Source organism: Mobula birostris, chromosome 10, assembly GCF_030028105.1.
Source record: "Mobula birostris isolate sMobBir1 chromosome 10, sMobBir1.hap1, whole genome shotgun sequence".
In the NCBI taxonomy this organism is placed as follows: domain Eukaryota; kingdom Metazoa; phylum Chordata; class Chondrichthyes; order Myliobatiformes; family Myliobatidae; genus Mobula; species Mobula birostris.
This window is the reverse complement of record NC_092379.1, coordinates 13,347,205-13,374,646: the sequence shown is the minus strand read 5'-3', so window position 1 is coordinate 13,374,646 and position 27,442 is coordinate 13,347,205. Positions and strand designations below refer to the sequence as shown.

The window sequence follows — 27,442 nt, the reverse complement described above, 5'->3', positions numbered from 1 at the left end:
CGGCACTCCTTTGGACTGGAGGAAACCCACGCAGTCACAGAGAGAATGTACGAACTCCTTACAGGCAGCAGCAGGATTTATGTTTATCACTTACAAATTAATGACTTGGTGGAACAAAGTTAACATATCCTAGCCAAGTTTGTTGGTAAGTTGTGAGGAGAATACAAAATAGTTTAGAGAGGCTGTTATAGCTTACATGAGTGGGAAAATTGTTGGCAGAAGTGAGTATAATGTGGGAAAATGCAAAGTTGTTTTGGAAGGAAGACCAAGAGAATATTATTCAAATATACAAAGGAGATTTTGGGAGTCTTTGTACATAAAGCCAGTACAGAAGTGCATCAGGTAATAGGAAAGGCTATCATTGGCTATTTTTCAAGGGGGTTTAAGTATAAAAGTAGGGAAGTTGTACTGTAAATGTGCAGAGCACTAAATAACCCATGTTGAGAGCACTATGAATAGTTTCAGTCCCCTGATTTAAGGAAAGGTATTGTAAACTTCCCTAATATTGATTGGCACCTGATTAGTTCCAAGGGTTTGGACGGGGCAGAGTTTGCTAAGTGTGTCCAGGATGGATTCCTGTCACAGTATGTTGACAGGCCGACTAGGGGGAATGCCATACTAGATCTAGTATTAGGTAACGAACCGGGTCAGGTCACAGATCTCTCAGTGAGTGAGCATCTGGGGGACAGTAACCACCACTCCCTGGCCTTCAACATTATCATGGAAAAGGACAGAATCAGAGAGGACAGGAAAATTTTCAGTTGGGGAAGGGCAAATTATGAGGCTATAAGGCTAGAACTTGCGGGTGTGAATTGGGATGATGTTTTTGCTGGGAAATGTACTATGGACATGTGGTCGATGTTTAGAGATCTCTTGCAGGATGTTAGGGATAAATTTGTCTCGGTGAGGAAGATAAAGAATGCTAGGGTGAAGGAACCATGGGTGACAAGTGAGGTGGAAAATCTAGTCAGGTGGAAGAAGGCAGTATACATGAGGTTTAAGAAGCTTAAGAAGGGGCTGAGAAGAGCAAGAAGGGGGCATGAGAAGGCCTTGGTGGGTAGGGTAAAGGAAAACCCCAAAGCATTCTTCAATTATGTGAAGAACAAAAGGATGACAGGAGTGAAGGTAGGACTGATTAGAGATAAAGGTGGGAAGATGTGCCTGGAGGCTGTGGAAGTGAGCGAGGTCCTCAATGAATACTTCTCTTCAGTATTCAACAATGAGAGGAAACTTGATGACGGTGAGGACGATATGAGTGAGGTTGATGTTCTGGAGTATGTTGATATTAGGCAGAGGAGGTGTTGGAGTTATTAAAATACATTAGGACGGATAAGTTCCCGGGGCCTGACGGAATATTCCCCAGGCTGCTCCACGAGGCGAGGGAAGAGATTGTTGAGCATCTGGCTAGGATCTTTATAAAAATAGGATAAAATAATCCAAACAAACATGCAGAGGCTGGAAATCTGAAATAATTTTTTTAAAAACTATTGGATATCCTCAGTAGGTTAAGTAGCCTATGTAGAAAGAGGAGCAGTTTCTATTCCAGATCAAATACACTTCATCCAGCACAGCAAAGTTCCCATTCCTGAAAATATGGAATGGAGCAGAACTTGGAGAAATATTCCACTGTCTTAAACCATCATTTTTGTTTTTTTTATTTCAATGGTATGATGAAGCGTATAAGAATGACAGGCAAACTGACTGAAACATTTAGGATTCTGAGGAGAGTAGACAAAGTAAGTGTTCATTAGAGTCATAGTGTCATAGAAAAGTACAGCACAGGAAGAGGCTGTTCGGCCCATCTACTCCATGCTGAGCCATTTAAGCAGCCTACTCCATCGAAGAGAGTCGTAGAAAAGTACAACATAGAAACAGACCCTTCATTGTTGAACCCAGGGTCAGAGGGGGGCATGGTTTCAGAATAAGGAAACACGATTTCTTCTCTTATAAGGTTGTAAGTCTTTGGAGTTCTTTGCCACAGAGAGCTGTGAAAGCAGAGTCCTTGTGTATATGTAAAGTTGAGGTAGATGGTCTTTAGCAGATTCTGGGGGTTTATGGTCATCTCCTATTCCTACAAGTTTTTTGGTCGATTGAAGGTTCAAAATTAAATACAATATTCAAGGCGAAGCCCAGCCAAAATATACAACTGTGACTTAACTACCATCTTTTGTCTTTTACATACAGCTCCTACTCTATGATCCTCAGTTATGTTTTGCACATAACTGATAGTTTAGTGATTTCTGTACTTGATCTCAGAAAAGAGCTACGTCAGGTTCTGCTCATCAGAAATCACCATAATAAAGAATTAACTGGTGCTAGTTTAGCCTATCTAGAAATTTTCGAAATTCTGTGTTGCCCGCTCATCCACATGAATGAAGCATCCAACACTACCTTAGCTGTTGTTGATTACCACCTTGGCAGGGTACCCACGTATGTGTAACACTAGTTGAGGTTACTCTAGGTCTCCTGAACAAGGATCATCATGGCTTTAAGAAGCAATGGTAGAAAATCTAGCATGAAAGTTGCCAGTTCAAATAGCTTTGAAACAATCTGGGAGCATGCGGCCTACAGACTTTTTGGATCCTTAATGGGAGGTCTTGGAGAGGGGTTCTGGGTTTGGTCTTGATGTTCTTGTTGCCATTTGTTGCGATTTGTTCATTTACTTTTGTGCGAGGGAGGGGACTAGGGGTTTGGGGTTTGATGTTCTTGTTACCGTTTGCCCAATTTTTCTTTGCGTGGGGTGGGGGTTTCCTGTGTTTTGTGGCTATCTAGAGAAGACGAATCTCAGAGTTGTATACTACATGCATACTTCGATAATAAATGAACCTCTGAACCTTTCAGTGGAGGAAATGGAAAGGAAAATAGGTACAATCTACTTCAGAGCAATAAGGAGATCGTCCTCCGTGAAAAAGCAATTGAAAGATCAAAATTATCTGGAGCCATGTGTCAGTACCAGTAATAGTGCTCCTAAGAATTTAGTGATTTAACTGATATGTCAAGGTCAGTGCCTTCAAATGCCAGAAACATCATTTGCACCACCAGGCTCACACATTAATTAAATCAGTACACACCTATGATTCATCTGTAAACAAGCTCATTTCATACCCAAAAGCGAGAGCAAACTCTCATACAATTATAACTCAAGAGCTTGAACTATTTGGGGTTTTAACTTCTCAGTCGATGTTGTTTTGAACATTGTTATTAAGGCTGTCAAGTAATCAAAATTTGCATATAATCCTCCATCTAAAATAACTAATTACAAGTTAATCTCTATTTTAATTGTACAGAAATAGAATTCATATACTTTTGAAAGACTCAATGGAACATACTTGGCAATAACAACCTTTAATGGTATAATTAAAATTCTCAACATGTTCAAACCTCTCTGTAAAATATAACTTTGTAACAGAAGGAACAACTGTATTCCTCAGAAAAACAAAAATGTTCCATGACTTTATACTGATTCCATAATTATTTGTTACTTCAGAAATATTTTTCGACTAGCTACATTGTACATCACACCTGAGCTTGCCATGAATTTTTCCACCATCTCCATGTTGGATCATGAACCGGATCAGCATAAGGCTGAAAGAGAAATAAATAAGCCGTCAGTTCTCTATCAGGAAAATCACAACCTGTGTCAAGTCTTTGAAGGTAAAACACACAAAATGCTGGAGGAACTCAGCAGGTCGGGCAGCATCTATGGAAGTGAATAAACAGGCAATGTTTCGGGCCGAGACCCTTCACCAGGGTGGGAAAAAAGAGTGAGAAGTCAGAGCAGAAGGTGCGGGAAGAGGAGGAAGAAGTACAAGGTGGTAGGTGATAGGTGAAACCGAGAGAACAAAAGGGGGTGAAGTAAAGAGCTGGGAATTTGATTGGTGAAAGAGATAAAGGGCTGGAGTAGGGGGAATCTGATAGGAGAGGATAGAAAGCCATGGAAGAATGGGAAGGGGGAGGAGCACAAGAGGGAGATGACGGGCAGTTAAGGAGATAAAGTGAGAGAGTGAAGCAGGAATGGCAAGTGGTGAAAGTGGGGGGGGGGGCAAACAATTAGAAGAAGTTCAAGAAATCAATGTTTATTTCATGCCGTCTAGTTGTGGGATGCCCAGGTGGAATACAATGCTCCTCCAACCTGAATGTGGCTTCATTGTGGCGGTAGAGGAGGTCATGGACTGGCATGTCGGAATGTGAATGGGAAATGGAATTGAAATGGGTGGCTACCAGGAGATCCTACTTTTTCTGGCAGATGGAACACCTAGGTGCTTGGCCCAAAACATTGACTGTTTATGCATGTCCGTAGATTCTGCCCAACCTGCTGAGTTCCTCCAGCATTTTGTGTGTTTTGCCTTGGATTTTCAGCATCTGCAGATTTTATCATGTGTGTGATTTAAATCTTTGAAACTGTTTTTTAACATGAAACAGTTCGGCCTTCTATTTCCATGGGATTTCTGTCAGCTCCTTTAGCAGGTGATAAGTGAAATTCTTATGCAGAAAGTTTGGATGCATTTGTCAATTTCCGCGTGGCCTTGCTATATTATTTTATATTTTCTCATGAGGTAGGAAGTCTGTTTGGGTGTCAGAGCAATTCCATCAGTCCCATGGCCATAACCATTTTCCCTGCACCAATTTACTCTAACAAGCCCAATTGCACTTCTCCCTCCCTCCCTACACCACCCCAAATTCATCTATCACCCACATACATTATGGGCAATTTACAATTATTCTACTATCCTTTGAGGATGTGGAAGGAAAACAGTAAGCAAAGGAAAAACCCACTTAGACACAGTGAAACTTCAAAGAGATATCACCAGAAGTCAGAGTCAAAGCTCGGCCAGTGGAGTTGTTAGGCAGCTGTTCTATCTGAAGCACCATTATGCAGCTGGTAGATAAATGACAAACTGTTTCTCTATCCTTAGAAGATCTGGCAAAGACCTAGACTTCCACAACAGAGAATTACAAAAAAGATTATGATGCTATCATTTGAGCCCCTTCAATTGTTTGCAAGTTTTTTTCTCTCTTTTGCGCATCATGTTGGTCTTTTATTTTCTTTTTCTTTAATTCTTTCGGGTTTCTTGCTTCGTGGCTACTTGTGATCCAGCACATCTCAAGGTTGCACCATTTATACATTCTTTGATAATAAATGTACTTGAAACTTCCCATGGGCCTACCAGAACGATGGACAGAGTGAACATTTACTACTCATCACTCCACCCCTCCACGCCCTCACTTTCTACATGTGGAAGATCTACTCTGTTTGCTGGTTCATTGGGCAGACCTGCGCCAATTATCAGAATCAGAATCAGGTTTAATATCACCAGCATGTGTCATGAAATTTGTTAGCTTTGTGGCAGCAGTACAATGCCATACATGATAACTGAGAGAGCTGAAAAAACTGTGAATTACAGTAAATATATATATATAAAATAGTTAAATTAAATATGTGGTGCAAAAAAATGCTCCAATTAACAATATTCTAAATTATAATTCTCAACCCTTCATCTGGCAAATTCTGCCATGTATTAGTATTGAAGACTATTGATAAATTTATGATAGATGGAGACTAAAAGAACTTGGATCAGTAGATGAAAACTATCACCTCCAACCCTCCGGACTAAAAGATGCGAACTGGGATAACTATGAGTGTGGATATGATAGACCTGTGCTGTAATTCATGTTTCCAATTAACCAATTTGTGAAAATGTGGGGTCAGTCTCTACTCGGACCTTGACCCCATTTCTATTCAAGCTGCATTGTGGCAAGAAGACAAGACACAATTGCCAGCAGCCACTTCCCATATTTACACAAATGATCGGACTCTGTAATTCACTTTATAATGTGTTTCTGGTTTCTGGTTGCACCTTTTCTTTTGTTGCTATTTTGTGCAATTTTAATCGAGGTGGCCTGCAGATAACGAACAACACAGTGTTAGATTGAACTAAAACCGAATATGCCTGGACACCTTGGATGACATTTTTATGCTGGTACCTCTCTTGTTCCTAAGGATATTTTCAATATCTCTGCTCGGGCCTCAGCAATTTCTGCACTTGCCTCTCGTAGGGTCCAAGGGACCACCTTGTCAGGCCTTGAGGATTTATCCACCTTGATTTTCCTCAATCTGCACAGAGTTTATGAAATTGATGCCGCTTTGCTTCACTTCTATAGACTCTGTATCTGTCTCTGTATCCGAGTAATACAGGTGCAAGGAATTCATTTACGACCCCCCCATCTATTTTAGCTCCACACATGGACGACCATTCTGGTCTTCCAGAGGACCAATTTTGTCCCTTGCAATCCTTTTGCCCTTAGGATTCTCCATTATCCTGTCTGCTAGAACAACTTCATGTTTTCTTTTAAACTTCCTTGATTTCTTTCTTAAGTGTCCTCTTGCATTTCTTATACTCTATAAACACCTCATTTGTTCCTACCTGCCTATGCATACAATAAACCACCTTTTTTCTCTTAACCAGGGTCTCAATATCTCTTGGAAGGCCAAGGTTCCCTAAACCTGTTATCTTTACCTTTTATTCTGACAGACGCATAGCAGCTTTGTACTCTCAAAATTTCATTTTTGAAGGCGATCAAGTACACCATTGCCAGAAACCAGCCCTTCCCAATCCACACTTGCCTGATCATTTCTGATACCATTAAAATTGGCCTTTCTCTAAGTTAGAATGTCAACCCATAGATTAGACCTATCTTTTCACATATTTACTTTGAAACCATTTTATTCCCCCCCCCATTGCATTCAATTCCCCAATCTTACGAAAGCACACCCACTTGCCCTTTAGATACTTCCAATGAGATGTCTCCATAATCCAGTTCCAGAGATTCATCATATTCAGGGAGAAGATATTCCTGTTGACTTTAGTTTTATATTATTGCCCCATTTTCTTCTACGTTCACTCATTCAAGACTATGTCATGAATATAAGCATCTCATGATACCCTTTAAGATTTTATATGCCTCATGAGAATCATTACAGACCCAACTTCCTTAGCCGTTTGTGGAATAGAATCCTCTTATCTCAGAAGTGAACCCAGTGAATTTCTTTTGGATATCCTCTGATGGTAATAAAACCTTTCTGAAAGAATCAAATGAAGATTGTGCTTCCAAGACTCACAAATATCCTGTACAATTGTAACAATACTTCCCTATTTCTACTCTAATGTCCTTGGAGAAAAGGTGAATATTTAATTTCCATTCGAGCTACTTGTTCAATTTATCTGTTTATCATTTATGATTTGATTCATACACACTAAAACACCTCTATGTCTCTGTGCTCCACTCATTTTCAGTCTCTCTCCATGCAGATAATAGTCTCCTATTCCCAAATACACTCAATTTGACATTTTTTCACCTATTCAATCACCTGTCTATATCCTGTTGCAGTCAAAATATCCCCGTTGCAACATTTCCTCCCATTATTTTTTTGTTATCGGCTAGCTTGAGTACCTTATACACTGCCTTTTCCTCAAGGTCAATAATATAAGCAGTAAATGATTGAGTCCCAAGGCTGATCCTTGAGTCATTCCATTAGTTACATCTTTTCAGTCAGAAAAAGACTCATTTATTCCAATGGAACACACATAAAATGCTGGAGGAACTCAGCAGATCACACAGCATCTATGGAAATGAATAAACAGTCGATATTTTGGGCCCCTCGCCCTTCATCACCCTTTTCACCCTTCATCAGGACTGGAAAAGTCAGAGTAAGAAGGTGAGGGGAGGGGAAGAAGAAGTGCAAGGTGGTAGGTGATAGGTGAAACCGGGAGAGTTGAGCAGCTGAAGTTTAGAGCTGGGAAGTTGATTTGTGAAAAAGCTAAAGGGCTGGAGGAAGGGGAAATCTGATAGGAGAGGCCAGAGATCATGGAAGAAAGGGAAGGAGGACGAGCACCAATGGGAGGTGATGGGCAGGTTAGGAGATAGGAGAGGGAGGGAAAGAGGAATGCAGAATGGTGAAAAGTGGGGACAATTACCAGAAGTTCAAGAAATTGCTATTCATGCCATCAGGTTGGAGGCTACCCAGATGGAATATAAGGTGTTGCACCTCCAACCTGAGTGTGGCCTCATCGAGGCAGTAGAGGAGGCCATCGACTGACATTTCAGAATGGGGATGGAAAGTGGAATTGAAATGGGTGGCTACCAGGAGATACTGTTTTATCTGGCAAATAGAACATAGATACTCAGTGAGGCGGTCTCCCAATCTACATCGGGTCTCACCAATATACAGGAGGCCACTGCAGGAGCATCAGGTACACTGGATGAATACATTTATTCCAACTCTGTCTTCTATGTGATAAAATCTATCCTATTTCCCTGAATCCTTCTCATCTCTAATAAGGAAGATGATAAGGTGGAACCAGATAAATGAGGGATCATAGGGATTTTTTTGAGGTCGAGATTTTTTTTGGGGGGGGAGGGGAAACAAACTGGTTAACTGGTGGATAGGGTAGGAAAGGGAAGTGGTGTGAGAGAAGTTGTCTATTGCATTCAGTGCTCACAAATGTAGCTTCCTATACATCAATGAGACTACGCGTAGACCAGGTGACTGCTTTCCCAAGCACCTGCTCACCAACCACATTGGCTATCTTTTGTTCTGCATTGCAGACAAATACAACTCCCTCTCCCATTCTCTCACCAACCTGCCTTTCTTCAGCCTTCTCCAGTGCAAGGGTGAGACAAAATGCAAACTAGAAGAATGGTACTTTGTATTCCACTGGGGACATCTACAACTGTATGTCAATAAGAGTAAATTTTCTATTTTCAATAAGCCCTCACTTCTTGTCGCTTTCCTTCTGATCCACCCAAGACTTCCCACCACCGCCTTTTTTTCCAACCTCTTTCCCTCCCCAATAACTCTTTTATCTGGTTTCTTTCCCATACACCATCTGTTTCCGTTGGCCTAACACTCACACAGTTAACCCAATGGGTTTCTCATCCCCTTTCCCATCTTCCCTCTAACATTATTACTTCTGATGCAGGATTGGGATTGGAAATGTTGATAATCTTTCTGCCTGCTCAGATGCTTGCTGACCTGCTGAGTTCCTCGAATAATTTCATTTTTGCTCCCAATTTCCTCATCTAAAGTTGCTTATGCCACCATTCAGGATAAACCAATTTCAATAAGTGATACCCAATCCTTCAATCTTTATTCAAACATCAAATGAACTTTGTGATATATGGCCTCCAAGAGCTAAATTATAAAGAGATACTCCATAATCTCGAGCTACATTGCATGGAATTTTGAAAGTTTAAAGGGAATTTGATTGGTGCCTTCAAGATGTCAGGCGGATTTGAAAGTACAGGTAGAGAAGAATGCTGGATTTGGGGAGGAGGGAAATCAATTTTCTAAGAAACTAAACTCAGAAATGTTATTAGTGCCTATGTTTAATTGTGCATTAAATAGTTTTTAAGTTGATTACATCATATCAGCAGTCAGGTATAAGCAAAAAGATATCCAGGAAATTAGCCTTGGCACTTCCATGTGCAATTCACCTTTGTTCAACTGACTACTTTCCTACACCGTTCTTTAACCTAATGACATTAGGACATGGACCTCACAATTTCACCTATCCCTTTTGCTGTCACATTTTCCACATAAAATGGAGATTTCAGGGTAACCTTTGAATTTTGTAGAGAAATAGGAATAAAAAAAAATCTGGTATGGGGGGGGGGGGGGGTGGACTACTGACCAAGATTGAAATAAGTAGCAGAAGCTTGTGAAATTAGTCAGCTCTATCACAGGTACCAGCCTCCCTAATATCCAAGGGCAATGTTATGATAGTCATGGGAAATTTTAACATGCAGGTCAATTGGGAAAGTAAATGGAAATGCATCTCAATTCAGTGAGTTTGCTGAATGCCTGCAAGGTGACTTTTAAGAGCGGTTTGTCATTAAATTTACTAGGGGGATTCGCTCTATTGGGTTGAGTGTTATTTAATGAACCAAAGGTGATTAGGGAACTTAAGGTAAAAGAACCCTTAGGAGGCAGTGATCAACATATAATTGAGTTCAAATTGAAATTTGATAGGAAGAAAGTAAAGTCTGCCCTAGCAGTATTTCAGTGGAGTAAAGGAAATTACAGTGGTATGAGAGAGGAGTTGGCCAAAGTAAATTGGAAGGAGATGCTAGAAGGGATGACAGCAGAGCAGCAATAGTGTGAGTTTCTGGGAAAAATGAGGGAAGTGCAGGACATACGTATTCCAAAAATAAAGAAATATTCAAATAGTAAAATAGTACAACCTTGGCCGACAAGGGAAGTCAAAGCTATTGTAAAAGCAAAAGAAAGGGCATACAACAAAGCAAAAATTAGTGGGAAGACAGAGGATTGGGAAGCTTTTAAAACCCTACAGAAAGCAACCAAAAGAGTCATTAGGAGGGAAGAGATGAAATTTGAATGCAAGCTAGTAAACAATATCAAAGTGGATAGTAAAAGCATTTTCAAGTATATAAAAAAAAAGAGATAAGAGTGGATATAGGACCGCTAGAAAATGAGACTGGAGAAATAATAATGGGGGACTAGGAGATGGCAGATGAACTAAATGAATATCTTGCATTAGTTTTCACTGTGGAAGATATCAGCAGTGTACGAGATGGTTGAAGGATGTGAGGGAAGAGAAGTGAGTGTAGTTACTAGTACAAGGGATTTTTTTCAGCTCAAAAAGCTGAAAGACCCAAGGGTACAAAAGTCAGCCGGACCCGATGAACTGTACCCTAGGGTTATGAAAGAGGTGGTGGTAGAGATTGTGCAGGCATTAGTAATGTTCTTTTAAAAATCATTGGACTCTGGCATGGTGCCAGAGGACTGGAAAATTACAAATGTCACTCCGCTCTTTAAGAAAGGAGAAAGGCGAAAGGCAGCAGAAAGGAAATTATAGACCAGTTAGCCTGACCTCAGTGGTTAGAAGATGTTTGAGTCAATAGTTAAGGTTGAGATTATGGTGTACTTAGTGACATAGGACTAGTGGTATTCCACAGGGGTCATTTTTGGGACCACTTCTTTTTATGTTGTATATCAATCATTTAGATGATGGAATTAATGGTTTTGTTGGCAAGTTTGGAGATGATACAAAGACTGGTGGAGGGGCAGTTAGTGTTGAGGAAACAGCTAGGCTGCAGAAGGACAGACAGATTAGGACAATGGGCAAAAGAGTGGCAAATGAAATAAAATGTTGGAAATACATGGTCATGCACTTGGTAGTAGAAATAAATGTACAAACTATTCTCTAAATGGGGGGGAAGTCCAAAAATCTGAGATGCAAAGGGACTTGGAAGTCCTTGTGCAGAACACCCTAAAGGTTAACTTATAGGTAGAGTCAGTGGTGAGGAAGGTAAATGCAATATTAGCATTCATTTCAAGAGTTCTAGAATACAAGAGCAGGGATTTGATGCTGAGGAGGCCTCAGCTTAAGTATTGTGAACAGTTTTGGTCTCCTCATCTAAGAAAAGATGTGCTGGCTTTGGAAAAGGTTCAGAGGAGGCTTTCAAGGATGATTCTGGAATGAAAGGGTTATCATATGAGGAACATTTGATAGCTCTGGGTCTGTACTCGCTGGAATTTAGAAGGATGAGGGGGAATCTCATTGAAACATTTCAAATGTTGAAAGGGCTAGACAGAGTAGATGTGGAAAGGATGTTTCCCATGATGGTGGGGTCTAGGACAAGAGGGCACAGCCTCAGGATAGAGGGGCGTCCATTTAAAACAGAGATATGGAGAAATTTCTTTAGCCAGAGGGTGGTGAATTTGTGGAATTTATTACCATAGGCAGCTGTGGAGGTCAGGTCATTTAAGAGAGAGCTTGATAGGTTCTTGATTGGACACCGCATCAAACGTTACGGGGAGAAGGCCAGGGAGTGGAACTGAGGAGGGGAGAAAAGGATCAGCTATGATTGAATGGTGGAGCAGACTCGATGGGCCAAATTCTGCTCCTATACCTTATGGTCTTATGGTACAAGGTGGTAGGTGATTGGTGAAACTTGGAGGGGGCAAGGGTGATGTAAAGGGCTGGAGGATAGGAGTGGGTAGAAGACCATGGAAAAAAGGGAATGAGGAGCACCAGAGTGAGGTGATGGGTGGGTAAGAAGATAAGATGAGAGAGAGAAACAGGAATGGGGAATATTGACGGGGGCAGTGACCAGAAGTTCAAGAAACCGATGTTCGTGCCATCAGGTTGGGGCTACCCAGATAGAATGTAAGATGTTGCTCCTTCAGCCTTAGTGTGGCTTCACTGCAGCAGTAGAGAAGGCCATGGATTGACATCAGAATGGGAATGGGAATGGGAAGTAGAAATGAAATGGGAGATCCTGATTGTTCTCCCAAAACAGCATAGGTGCTCGTCGAAGCAGTCTCCCAATCTACGTTGGGTCTTACTGTTGTACAGGAGGCCACACTGGGAGCACCAGGTACAGTAGATGGCTCCAACAGACTCACAGGTAAAGTGTCACCCACCTGGAAGGACAGTATTCTCTTCAAGTTCACAAGATCACAAGACAAAGGAACAGAAGTAGGCCATTCGAGTCTGCTCCGCTACTCCACCATGAGCTAAACTATTCTCCCATCTCCTTCCAGTTTCCAGCTTTTTCCCCATATCCCTCGATACCCTGACTAATTAGATACCTATCAATCTCCTCCTTAAACCAGCTCCTAATGTTTAATATGAGACACATGTCGTGGAAAAACTCATGCAAACCAATGCTTTACTTTTCCATGCACTTTTCCGTTGATTTGGGATAAGCAGAACTTCCTTAAGCTCTAAAATAATTTTAACAGTATATAATTATTCATTGGTACTGCAATAACTCCTGTCTGGTTAATTCCACCAATCAATCATATTGAAATCCATGTTTTGGTCAACCAAGTGACCTTATAATCAATAATTTAAAATAGAAAGAAAGCATTTACGTAACAGATTTTCAAACATTGAAACATCTCAAATCATTTTACAACCACTTAAGTACATTTGAAATATACTCATTTTACATGTGTTTAGCATAATACATTTCCTTACACTATAATAAGTTGAATGCAGGGATAACAGCCCATAGAGAAGACCTTGATAGACAGTCAGAGAGAGATCATTGTGCAGACCAGTGCTGGAAAAGATCCATGGTGGTCTGGCTGTGTATATCTGAATTCGGTTGAAAAATTGGCTTGATTCCCTGGGTTGAAATTTGATTATTCCAAAGGGGCAATTGTCTAAAAATGTGAGATGGCTATTCGTGCTGTAACAGAAGAAGGATTCATTTAGATTTTCACATAATATTTGATGTCATAGTTAAAATATAACTGTAAATGGCAAGCTTCTTGCAAACTGTGAGACTAACTGTGAGGGTTCAGCACTGACTACCTTCTGAGCACTGATGGGATCTCTCTGCTGCCGGAAAAGGAGACTATGTGGCATATCGCTGTACCTCTGCATTTGAGAAGTCTCTCTCTCGATGATGTCGGAAGATGTTACCGAGGCTCTGCGTCTATGGATTTGGACTATGGACTTTTTCAGTCTTATGGTTTTTATATTCTGTGTTTTCACTTGTTCTTTTCTCGTTTTTTTTTGTGCTGGGGAGGGGAATTGGGGAGTTGATGTGCTTGTTGCGTTTTGTGCAGGGGGGAGGAGGGCTTGTGGGTTTGATGATCGTATTGCCATTCTTTTTTATGCAGGGGGTGGGTTTGCTGTTTCTCATGGCTTTCTTTGTTTCATGGCTATCTGGAGAAAATGAATCTCAGGGTTGTATACAGCATGCCATAATATGCTGGAGATATTGTAATGAGGGACAGAAATATGGCAGAGGAACTAAATGTGTATTTTGCATCAGTCTTCACAGTGGAAGACATCTGCAGTATACCGGACATTTTAGAGTGTCAGGGAAGTGAAGTACGTGCAGTGAAAATTACAACTGAGAAGCTGCTCAGGAAGCTTAATGGTCTGAGGGTGGATAAATCTCCCGGACCTGATGGAATGCACCCTTGGGTTATGAAAGATGCAGCTGGAGAGATTGTGGAGGCGTTAACAAGGATCTTTCAAGAATCGATCAATTCTGGCATTGTACTGGATGATTGGAAAATTGCAAATGTTACTCTGCTATTTAAGCAGGGTGGCAGGCAGCAAAAATGAAACTATAGACCTATTAGCCTGACATCAGTGGTTGGGAAGTTGTTGGAATCGATTGTTAGGGATGAGATTACAGAGTACCTGGAGGCACATGACAATATAGGCCAAAGCCAACATGGTTTCCTAAAACATTGTATTTCATTTGCTACTTCTTTGCCCATTCCCCTAAACTATCTAAGTCTCTCTGCAGGCTCTCTGTTTCCTGAATACTACCTGCTCCTCCATGTATCTTTGTACCTTTGGCAACTTGAGCCACAATCCATTAATCCCATAGTCGAAATCATTGACATACATCGTATAAAGCAACAGTCCCTACACTGACCCCTGTGGAACTCCACTGGTAACTGGCAGCTAGCCAGAATAGGATCCCTTTATTCCCACTCCAAGTACACCATGTCTACTGTATCTCCTTTGTCTACCTTGCTTGTAATTTCCTCAAAAATCTGCAGTAGGTTAGTCAGACAGGATTTTCCTTTTAGGCTGAGAAGTGGCAGATGGAGTTCAACCCAGAGAAGTGTGAGGTGGTACACTTTGGAAGGACAGACTCCAAGGCAGAGTACAAAGTAAATGGCAGGACACTTGGAAGTGTGGAGGAGCAGAGAGATCTGGGGATACATGTCCACAGATCCCTGAAAGTTGCCTCACAGGTAGATAGAGTAGTTAAGAAAACTTATGGAGTGTTAGGTTTCATAAGTCGAGGGATAAAATTTAAGAGTCGCAGGGTAATGATGCAGCTCTATAAAACTCAGGTTAGGCCACACTTGGAGTACTCTGTCCAGTTCTGGTCTTCTCACTATTGGAAGGATGTGGAAGCATTGGAAAGGGTACAGAGGAGATTTACCAGGATGCTGCCTGGTTTAAAGAGTATGCATTATGATCAGAGATTAAGGATTTACTCTCTAGAGAGAAGGAGGATGAGAGGAGACATGATAGAGGTATACAAGATATTAAGAAGTATAGATAGAGTGGACAACCAACGCCTCTTCCCCAGGGCACCACTGCTCAATACAAGAGGACATGGCTTTAAGGTAAGGGGAGGGAAGTTCAAGAGGGATATTAGAGGAAGGTTTTTTACTCAGAGAGTGGTTGGTGCGTGGAATGTACTGCCTGAATCAGTGGTGGAGGCAGATACACTAGTGAAATTTAAGAGACTACTAGACAGATATATGGAGGAATTTAAGGTGGGGGGTTATATGTGAGGCAGGGTTTAAGGGTCAGCACAATATTGCGGGCTGAAGGGCCTGTACTGTGCTGTACTGTTCTATATTCTATATTCTATATTATTTTAGAAAGGGTATACTGACATTGGAGAGGGTTTAGAGAAGATTCACAAGAATGATTCCAGGAATGAAAGGATTACCGTATGAGAAAACGCAAACACGAGGAAATCTGCAGATGCTGGAATTTCAAGCAACACACATAAAAATTGCTGGTGAACGCAGCAGGCCAGGCAGCATCTATAGGAAGAGGTACAGTCGACGTTTCGGGCCAAAACGAAGGGTCTCAGCCCGAAACGTCGACTGTACCTCTTCCTATAGATGCTGCCTGGCCTGCTGCGTTCACCAGCAATTTTTATGTGTGTTACCATATGAGGAACATCTGGCAGCTCTTGGGCTGTATTCCCTGGAGTTCAGGAGAATGGGGGGGGGATCTCATAGAAACATTCCGAATATTAAAAGGCCTGAACAGATTAGATATGGCAAAGTTATTTCCCATGGTAGGGGAGTCTAAGACAAGAGGGCTCAACTTCAGGATTGAAGGACGTCCATTTAGAACTGAGATGCGGAGAAAGTACTTTAGTCAGAGGGTGGTAAATCTGTGGAATTTGTTGCCACGAGCAGCTGTGGAGGCCAAGTCATTGGGTGCATTTAAGGCAGAGATATACATTCTTGATTAGCCAGGGCATCAAAAGGTATGGGGTGAAAGCAGGGGAGTGGGGATGACTGGAAGAATTGGATCAGCCCATGATTGAATGGCGGAGCAAACTCAATGGGCCAAATGGCCTACTTCTGCTCCTATATCTTATGGTCTATGGTCTTGGAATCCCTTTGGGGGCCTTGCTATTGCTTGCATGGTTGATGGTGGGTGGGGGGGGGGGCGGAGACTGATGCTTCTGCTAAGGCAAGTGGGGGGAGGAGGAGGGTTGCTGTTTCTGCTGCTGCTTGTATGTGGGAGGGTGAAGAAAGGCTTTGGGGTTCTAAGATTTTTCTGTCAGTCATTCTTTGGAGTTTTTCTTCTGTTTCGTGGATGTCTGCAAAGAGGAAGAATTTCAGGTGGTATTCTCCTTATATTCTCTGATATTAAATTGAACTATTGAACCTTCACAAATCTTAATACTGTCACAAAACCTCCTTGGTATTATACATTTCCTTGCAAGTATGGTGACACCTTTTCATATTACCTGTGCTGCTGTGTTGGTGGCTTTTTTTTTGTAGTCCAACAAATCAGCCTTTCAATTATGTTGTTTCATTCAGTTTTTTTTCCAACTCTTCCAAGTTTCAAGAAGATTTTAAATACACGGAGACTTTTAAATATGAAATTGTATTCTTTTTCTGCAATAAATGTCAATAACATGAGATGAAGAGTCTTTGACATTGAGTCCATAGGTTGTGAGTTCAGTTCAGTGATGGGCCAAATGAAGTTGAGTGAAGTTATCCCTTCTGATTCAAGAGCCTGATGGTTGAGGGGTAATAACTGTTCATGTACCTGGAGGTGTGAATCCTGAGGCTTCTGTACCTTCTCCCTGATGGCAGCAGCAAGAAGAGAGCATGACCTGGGTGGAGGGTTCCTGATGATGGATGCTGATTTCTTGTGATAATGCTTCATGTAGATGAGCTCAATGGTGGGGAAGGCTTTACCCGTGATGGAGTGGGCTTTATCCACATTTTTGGAGGATTTTCCATTCAAGGGCATTGGTGTTTTCATACCAGGTTATGATGGAGGTAGTCAATATACTCTCCACCACACCAAACCGTAGAAGTTTGTCAAAGTTTTAGATGCCATGCTGAATCTTCACAAACTCCTAAGCAAGTAGAGATATTGCCATGCTTTCTTCGTAATTGCACTTGCAGGCTGGGCCCAGGACAGGTCCTCTGAAATTATAACATTGAGGAATTTAAAGTTGGGTGACCCTCTCCAACTCTCATCCCCCAATGAGGACAAGTTCATGGACACCCAGTTTCCTCCTCCAGCTCTTAATCAGCTCTTTGGTCTTGCTGACATCGAGTAAGAGGTTGCTCGTTGCAGCACCACTCAACCAGATTTTCAGTCTCCCTCCTATATGCTAATTCATCACCACCTTTGATTCAGCCAACGATAGTGGGGTCATTAGCAAACTTAAATACGACATTGGAGCTGTGCTGCCACACAGTCAGAGGTGTAAAGCGAGGGGAGCAGGGAGTAAGCACACAGCCTTGTGGTACACCAGTGCTGACATTGTTGCCAACCTGAATAGACTGGGATCTGCAAGTAAGGAAATCAAGGATCCAATTGCACAAGAAGGTACTGAGGCCAAGGCCTTGAAGCTTATTGATTAGATTTGAGCAGATGATAGTACTGAATGCCCAGCTGTAGTCAATAAAGAAAATCCTGCTATATGCACCATCGGTCCAGATATTCCAGGTTGAGTGAACAGCCCAAGGTATATCATCTGCTGCGGACCTGTTGTTCTGGTAGACACGTTGAAGTTGATCCAAGTCACTACTCAAGCAGGAGTTGATATGTTTCATCACCAACCTCTTAAAACACATCATCACCGTATCTGGCCTGGATGTTTTCTAAGGGTTTAAGTTAGGTTTAAGATGCAAATTCTCCATCTTACTTTCATTCACATTCTTGGACTTAATGGAAACACAAAGTAAGAAGATACATTTTGCACCATATTTGCCTTGGTAACACAAGACTCAGAGGAATATATTTTCGTATATCATATGCTACAGGACCAAAATGGCAGGCCTTTCAATACAGGATGGAATAAAAAGCTAACCTTTATGTTATTATCAATAATATAACGAGTCTATGATTAAACCTGAACTTGACTTACTCGTTGATATCATTGTAGGAAGGCAAAGGGAAGGGCTCCGCATATGATAATATTTCATCGACTGGGATAGATCTTTTGAAAATTATTGTAGTACCATTTTCAAGAGTTGCATATACAATCTAAAATCCAAAAGGAAAATTTCTTGACAGCTGGTCTAAATTCAACATAGTCAAATCATATAAACACCCTCCGTACAAACAAACATTGTGAGTTACAATTTCTGTCTGTCACTGAATTTCACATCCATTCTGCAGAATTCCTGCAGATTTTTCTGCTTGAATCTGGATCATCTATTGTTTGACACACCTGCAATTCTCATGTCCTTTCGACGATTGTGCTACCAATCCTCTACTGCAACTGCTCTGCCTCCATTGCAAAGTTCTCAGTAAGACATTCTACAAACCATTTTTCTGCCCACTTTATTATCAATGAAACATCTGTGTAGCAATAACAGAGGGGAAAATAAAGGGCCAAGACAGATTAAACCTATAAAACAGCAAAATGGGACAAGTACTTTCCCACCAAGAAGTTTATATATACATAAAACATAGAACATAGAAATCTACAGCACATTACAGGCTCTTTGGCCCACAATATTGTGCCAACCATGTAACCTACTCTAGAAACTGCCTAGAATTTCCCTAGCACATAGCCTTCTATTCTACTAAGTTAGTACATCTTGACCACATGGGAAAATATAAGAAGAACTCTGACCTGTATCATTTTCTAGTCAAAATACTATGACATCAAACTACAGTGAAAAACAGAAAGCATTGAATTGTTGGCACTGGACAATAAATTTTTAAAAATTGAAGATGCCAGAGATCTGAATTAAAAGCTCAGCAACACACATAGACAGAAGAGTGGAAGAACTCATCAGGCCAGGCAGCATTTATGGAAAAGGGTAAATGGTTGACGTTTTGGGCTGAGACCCTTCATCAGGACCTGATCCTAGCAACTGAGGAAAGAAAAATAATGCTTCAGGTGCAGGGCTTTTTTTTTTATCAGAAGTAGGAAAGAGAGAAGGGGCAAGGGTGGGTAGAATAAAGGGAATATATCCAGAATGGCAAGATTAAAAGCGTTAACAGGTACCAGACAAAGCAGCAGTTAGAAACACATCATGTGTCTTTGATAGTGTCGTGTAACCGTGGGACACACCTTGCAGGCCAGATTTTTACTAATAAGTGAAAAATAAGCCAAATTGATTATAGGCAGAAAGGTCTCACACGAAGAAAAAGAGTTGCTTACAGTTGCAGAATTTGATATTGAGTCCTGAGATCAGAGACGTGTTTAGACAAAGAAGAGGGTTTATCTCAAGCTTGCATTGTGCCTCATTGTAACCGTGTAGGAGACCACAGACAATAAGCTCCGAATAAGTGTGCTACAGTGAATTAAAGTGGCAGGAAACTGGAAGTTCCGAATAGATGTTCCAGAATAAACATGGTTTCTCTACATAGAGAGCACCCAATCTGTGTTTGGTTTCTTCAAAATAGGGGTGACTACATTGTGAATACCAAAAACTGTGCATGAGATTGAGGAAGTGCCAGAGAATCACCACTTCATCTGGAAGTTCAGATCCCTGGATAGTGGGAAGGGAAGAGCTGAAAGGATAGGTGGTGCATCTCCACAGCTGCATAGGAAAGTACTGTAACATAAAACCATAAGACAAAGGAGAAAAATTAGGACATTTGACCCATCGTCAGCTCCGTCATTCCATCATGGCTGATTTATTATCCCTCTCAACCCCATTCTCTTGACTTCTTCCCATTTATTTTGACACCCTGATTGATCAAGAACCTATCAGCCGCTGTTTTAAATATGCCTAAATGGCTTAGCCTTCATAGCCGTCCGTGGCAATAAATTTCCACAGATTCACTACCCTCTGGCTAAAGAAATTGCTCCTCATCTCTGTTCTAAAGGGATGTCCTTGTATTTTGAAGCTGCGCCCTCTGGCCTGAGACTCCCCCACTACAGGAGACATTCTCGCATGTTCACTCTACCTGGGCCTGTCAATATGCAAAAGGTTTCAATGACATCTCTCCCTATTCTTCTAACCTCCAGCGAATACAGGCCTAGAGTCATCATGGGGAGATAGGAAGAGGTTCAATTGTTACCAGGTTAATAAAAATCCATAAATAATGTAAAAAAATCATCACACTTGCCTCTTTTAAATTCTTTTGTCTGTCATAGAAGACAGTTAATGTTGTCTCATTTTTGTAGTGTACATTTATGCCTCTTATATTCTGCATTGTCACAAAAGTATTCCAATTTTTTGAAGGGCGGATGCAAGTTAGTACTGAATAGCCATCTCTCCCACACCACAGCTAAACAAAAAATACATCTTCGAGATAGCTGAATTGTCAATATACATGGTTCCACAAAAACATTTAACTGTAAAATTTATCACTCTTAGGTCCTACACTGTTACACGTCATAATTATTCATTTTCTCCTTTCTAGGTTGTTTGTTGAGAAGGGTTTTCATGCAGAAAGGAAGCATATTCTGGAAATTGATCAACCACTTTAAAAAGCAATATATAATTGATTCACAGTAGGCTTTAGGTTTATTGAAAAACTTGCAACCGTGATCCTGTGGCACTGAAAGTGCTGAAATACACTCTGTAGCCACTTTATTAGGTACACCCGCTCATTAATGCAAATATCTAATCAGCCAATCACGTGGCAGCAACTCAATGCATTAAAGCATACAGGCAGGGTTACGAGGTTCAGTTGCTGTTCCGACCAAACATCACAATGAGGAAGGATTGTCACCTAAGTGACTTTGACCATGGACTGATTGTTGACGCCAGACGGGGTATCTCAGAAACTACTGATCTCCTGGGATTTTCACATACAACAGCCATTAGACTTTACAGAGAATGGTGCAAAAAAAGAACAAAAGACATTCAGTGTGCTGCAGTTCTATGGGCAAAAGCACACTGTTAATGAGAGAGGTCAGAGGAGAATGGCCAGACTGATTCAAGCTGACAGGAAGAGCATCCCTGAATGCACAACATGTCAACTCTTGAAGTGGATTGGCTATGGCAGCAGAAGACCACACCAGGTTCTACTCCTATACATTGCAAAGTGGATTTTCCTCTTGTAACCATTTGGTCAGGAGCATACAGCAGGAGATTTCAGTGGTGCCTCAGACCCAAGGCATTCTTTATTACTGAGTGCGCCTTGTGTAAGCAAATGTCTTTATTTTACATATTCCACCAGTATGGAGCAGGCCAAGTCTGGGGCCAGGCCATCACAGAGCAGGGCTTCCCTAGATGGAGCTAGGTCCAGGAGAAGTCCAATGGGGAGTTGTTGGATAAAGAGCATTTTGGCCAAAGTAGTTTGGTCAGGAATTGAGTTCCAATCGTGGGCCTTTTACTTAGGGTAACGTTTCACTTTTGACTGAAACTGGGTAACCAAACATACACTCTAAGATTTATTTTGCATTTTTTATTCACACATCCTAGAACTGAAACCTTCATAGTGAAAGCAGAGGAAATGGCGATGGGGACTGCCTGCCTTTTGATCACTGCTGCCAGGAAAGGAGACTGTGTGGTGGCTCACCAGGCCCAGCAGGTAGGCCTCTGAGTTCAAGTGGCGTCTGTCTCTCTCTCTTTTGACGATGCCAGAGGATGTTACTGAGGTTCTGCGATTATGGATTAGACTATGGATGTTTTCCAGGCTTATAGTTTTATATGCTGTGTTTTCGCCATTTCTTTCTCATAGTCTTTTTGTGCGGGGGAGGGGGATGGGGGGTTTCTTTGCATTTTGTGCAAGGGGAGCGGGAGTTTGGGGGGTCAATGTTTTTGTTGTGTTTTGTGCGGGGGGAGTAGGGTTTGAGACTTTGATGATCATGTTGTCACTTATTGGTGTGTGGCAGGGTGAATTTACTGCTTCTCTTTGAATGACATCCATGGTTTTCTCTATTTCATGGCTATCTGGAGAAGATGAATATCAGAGTTGTATACTGCATGCATTCTTCGATAATAAATGAAGCTTTGAACCTTTTGAACCTTTGAAAATGAGACCATCAATTAATTTTATATTGGCAGTTGGCAAACGAGACTGATGAACACAGAGAAGGGATTTGAATATGGCGAGACAGAAAGAACATTGTAAAATGAACCCAGGCAGGAAGACAAAGGAGCAAAACTGCTGCCATGCAAGAGAATAGGATATTTTTTATACTTTGAGCTACACAAAGGACTTAATCAGGCAGATAAATGTTGATAGCTACAGGTATTTCTGCTGAGCTCTATTCAGAAGTTACAATTGTTGCTGCAGCACTTGGCAGATATCAATCTATCTTTTTCTGTGAAGTGAAGCACTGGTGCTTGCTGAACCCTCCAAAGATCTGATCTTTGAAGGCACTGTAATACATTGTAATGGTGCTGAAAAGTTGTGTGCAAAAGTCTCCTGAACTTCACTGTCTTCAGTCAGGTTCCCTGTCTAATGCTGCTGTGTGACGGATTCATCACAAGCTACTCTCCTAATGAAAGCAAGGTTTTACAGCTGCAGGCTTCTAGCTTTCTAGCTATGACTTTGGCAGTCGTCACTCAAAAAGAACAAAGCACAACATATATAGCACCCATCATTAAGATATAAGAGCAAAAGTAGACCATCTGGCCTATCAAGTCTGGTTCACCATTAAATCATAGCTGACTTTTTTTTTTCTCCTGCCTTCTTCCTAGAACCTTTAGTCACCTTACCAATCAAAACCCTGTTAATTTATGCTTTAAATACACCCAATGACTTTGCCTACATAGCCCTGTTGACAATAAATTCCACAAATTCACCACTTTCTGGCAGAAGAAATTCCCCCTTATCTCAGTTTTAAAGAGATGTCCCTTTATTCTGAGGGTCTGCCCTCTGGTCATAGGCTCTCCTACTTCTAAGACCATAAGACATAGGAGCAGAATTAGGATTTTCAGCCCATCGAGTCTGCTCTGTTATCGCACCATGGCTGATCCCAGATCCCACTCAACCCCCTACACCTGCTTTCTCACCATGTTGTTTGATGCCCTGACCGATCAGGAAACGATCAACTTCCACCTTAAATATACCTACGGACTTGGCCTCCACCACAGTCTGTGGCAAAGCATTCCACAGATTTACTACTCTCTGACAAAACATCTTCCTCGTTACCTCTGTTCTAAAGGGCCATCTATCAATTTTGGGGCTGTGCCCTCTAGTTCTGGATACCCCCACCATAGGAAATATCCTCTCCACATCCACCCTATCTAGTTCTTTCAACATTCGGTAGGTTTCAATGAGGTCCACCCGCATTCTTCTAAATTCCAGTGAGTACAGGCCCAAAGCTGCTAAACACTCCTCATATGTTAACCCCTTTATTCCTGGAATCATCCTCGAGAACCTCCTCTGAATTCTCTCCAATAACAGCACATCCTTCCTGAGATATTGGGCCCAAAACTGTTGACAATACTCTAAGTGCGGCCTGACTAGTGTCTTATAAAGGCTCAGCATTATCACCTTGCTTTTATATTTTGTTCCGCTTGAAATAAATGCCAACATTGCATTTTCCTTCTTCACCACAGACCCAACCTGTAAATTAACCTTGTGGGAGTCTTGCACGAGGACTCCCGAGTCCCTCTGCATATCTGATGTTTGAACATTCTCCTCATTTAGATAATAGTCCGCACTATTGTTTCCTTTACCAAAATGCATAATCATACATTTCCCAACACTGTATTCCATCTGCCACATTTTTGCCCATTCTACCAATTAGTCTAAGTCCTGCTGCAATCACAATGCTTCCTCAACACTACCTACCCCTCCACCTATCTTCATATCATCCACAAACTTTGCCACAAAGCTATCAATTCCATTATCCAAATCATTGACAAACAATGTGAAAAGCAACGGTTCCAAAACTGACTCCTGAGGAACACCACTAGTCACTGACAGCCAACCAGAAAAGGTCTCTTTTATTCCCACTCGCTGCCTCCTGTCTGAGAGCCATTCCTCTATCCATGCCAGCATCTTTCCTGCAACACTATATGCTCTTATCTTGTTAAGCAACCTCATGCGTGGCTCCTTATCAAACGCCTTCTGGAAATCCAAGTTAATGACATCCACTGCCTTTCTTTTGTCCACCCTGCTTGTTACTTCCTCAAAGAACTCTTAATAGATATGTCAGGCAAAATTTCCTTTACAGAAACCATGCTAACTTTTACTTATTATGTCACTAGTCTCCAAGTAGTTCAAAACCTCATCCATAATAATAGACTACAACACTTTCCCAACCACTGAGGTTAGGCTAACCGGCCTATAATTTCCTTTCTTTTGCCTTCCTCCCTTCTTAAAGACATTATGGACATCCTCTCCACATCTACTTTAGGCAGGCCTTTTAGTATCCATTAGGTTTCTATGAGACCCCATCTCATCCTTCTAAACTCCATCAAGTACAGGCCCAGAAACATCAGATGCTCCTCAAGCATTAAGCCTTTCATTCCTGGGATAATTCCTGTAAACCTCCCCTGGAACCTCTCAGCACATCCTTCCTCAGATATGGAGTCCAAAATTGCTCACAATATTCTAAATGCCACAGCTCCACCGCGGCAGTGGAGGCCAAGTCATTGGGTGTATTTAAGGCAGAGATTGGTAAGTATCTGAGTAGCCAGGGCATCAAAGGTTATGGTGAGAAGGCCGGGGAGTGGGACTAAATGGGAGAATGGATCAGCTCATGATAAAATGGTGGAGCAGACTTGATAGGCCGAATGGCCGACTTCTGCTCCTTTGTCTTGTGGTCTTATGGTCTAGTCTATAAAGCTGATGGAGCTTTATATTCTAGTCTTCTCAAAATGAATGCTAACATCACATTTACCTTTTTTTACTAATTTAACATTAAGGGAATCCCGAACTAGGACTTCCAAGTGCCTTTGCACCTTTGATTTCTGAATTTTCTTACTGTTTAGAAAGTTGTCTACATTTTATTCCTCCTACTAAAGTGCATAACTCCACACTTCCCTACACTGTATTCCAACTTCCTTTTCTTTGCCTGGAATGATCCAAAACCAGGAATCTGAGAGAGATAATGACCTTGGTTAGAGACAAAACAGTCCATGCACATACATGACATTTGTGGTTGCAGAACATCGTCAATTTTAGTAAAGACAAAGAACTTAGCTTGATTGCTGATGGATCTGAAACAGAATGATTTTGGGTGAAATGCTAGTAAGAGTTAGGCTCTCTTTGAGTAAATAAGAACTGTTGTTTTTAGACTAGGAAAGTTGAAAGCCATACTAGGATGAATTTTGGTGTTAAACCATTGTTGATCCTCTTGGAGGTATATTCCAGTGCAAACAAAAATTCCACTGGAAAGTCAGGTGTCAGTACAATACCGGGGCTAAACCTGTTTTCAAATACACAGAACTGTGTTTATTCATAAATCATTTAAAATATTTTAAAAATGCAGATGCGGGAAATCTGAAACAGAACTGAAAAATGTTGGTAACGCTTAGATTAGGAACATCTGTGGAACAAGAAAAGTTAAAAGTTTCAGGTACAAAACTTGGTGAAGCAATTTCCAAACACCTGCTTCTCTTTACACAACATCCAGCTACATCAGCACCCCCTCTGCTTTTAATGTTCGAATTCAGAAAGGAGAATTTACTGGAAACCCATCAGAGTCGTCATGCTGTTAAACGCACATTCAGCCCAGCTGGGACACAGTAGTATCTACGTAAGGACAATGAATTTGAACATAATAAAGCCGACTCAAAATTAGCTTTGTATGCTAACTGGGGTCATAATCTGCCCAGTCTATATACTGCCAGAAGCAGTTTGATGCAGACACTGAAATCACTATATACCCTTACTTCAGAAGTGTGCTTGTCTATCTCAGACTCCTTATTCAAAATATTAAAAGGCAGGTAGCATCTCAAAAAATGAGCAGTACAAAGTCCAATTTTCTGCATCAAAGGTTGTTGAATAAAAGAAAATGATATGTTTGTAGTTATTAAGGTGTGTGTGGCAAGTGGTACATGGAAATTCAAGAGTTGCTTTTTAGTGGAGCTGGTCTTCAAATGGCTGAATCCAGATTACTTCAACTCCTCCTTAATTTGTTTCGGTAATTGTGTTATATTAATGAAGTAGGCAGTAAAACACCAGTACAAAACAAGAATTTCCACAGTGTGGAAAGCCAGAGTAACACACACTAAAGTGCTAGAGGAACTCACCAGGTCAGGCAACATCGATGACGAAGACGCATCACAATGACAATGTCTCCCCACATGGTGATGAAACATTTGGAAGTAAATCGCCAAGATCGGAGAACAGCTCAGCCTAATCACCAGCCATCCGAGGTATACATCTTCTGAATTATTCCAGGAACCAAGAGTCTGTTTTTGACCAAGACCCTTCACCAGGACAGAAAAGGAAGGGGGAAGAAAACACCAGCTCAGTGATATTCTACAGCACTCCTCATCGATAGCTCAGGGAACAGAAGTGTTATCATTAGATGCTGATTGTTCACTCAGTCATATCATTTATGAGGTCACTGGTTGCAGAAATTGAGCCACAAGTCACACCAGAAGGGGCAACTAGTCCAACAGCCAAATTTTCATGAACATTTGGTTGCAAAAAACCAGCACAAAATGATTAATCCAGAACAATATTGCCAGCATAACATGCACATAACTATACAATTGCTGAAATTGCTACAAACCAAAGGCCTGTTAAGGAGAAGGAACCAATTTTGTTTGATGAATATCGTCTGCTTCTGTTGAGGTCGGATCCACAAAAGGCATCTTGTCCAGATGGCGTACCTAACTGACTACTCAAGATCTGTGTGGACCAAACGGCTGAATTATTTCAGGACCCGTTCAACCTCTCATTTCTGTGGTCTGAGGTTCCTATCTGCTTGAAAAATGTGCTGTTGCACCATCACCTAAGATGAGTGTGGTTACATGCCTCGATAACTACTGTCCAGTCACACTTACTTCAAATGTAATGAAATGTTTCGAGAGGTTAGTTATGGCATGAATCAACTTCTGCCCCAGCGGATGATCTGGATACACTTCAATTTGCCTACAGACATAAAAGGTCAACAGCAGATGGAATTCCTCCGGCTCCTGGACCATCTGGACAACAGGAACTTGTATGTCAGGCTGTTGTTCATCAATTTCAGCTCAGCACTCAACACCATCATCCCATCCAAACTAACCATCAGTCGTCAGCTCCTGGGCCCCTGCACTGCTCTCTGCAACTGTATACTTAGCTTTCTCATCAGTAGACTTTAGTGGGGATTGAATTCTGGCATAGACACTTCTGCA

At 41.4% G+C, this 27,442-nt stretch overlaps 1 protein-coding gene across 5 annotated transcripts in view; it reads right to left on the bottom strand.

Moving 5' to 3' along the window:
• LOC140204440 (cation channel sperm-associated auxiliary subunit gamma-like) overlaps positions 1-27,442 on the bottom strand; it is a 176,679-nt gene that overhangs the window by 58,322 nt on the left and 90,915 nt on the right. Inside the window, exons 15-18 of one of the 5 annotated variants that reach the window (XM_072271159.1) lie at positions 20,313-20,474; positions 18,151-18,269; positions 13,008-13,221; positions 3,523-3,585 (exon numbers count right to left, since the gene is read on the bottom strand). The exons of the other annotated variants lie outside the window; for them this stretch is intronic. Coding sequence (XP_072127260.1) covers positions 3,523-3,585; positions 13,008-13,221; positions 18,151-18,269; positions 20,313-20,474 — 558 coding nt within the window. The remainder of the gene's footprint in view (positions 1-3,522; positions 3,586-13,007; positions 13,222-18,150; positions 18,270-20,312; positions 20,475-27,442) is intronic. 5 annotated transcript variants of the gene reach the window in all.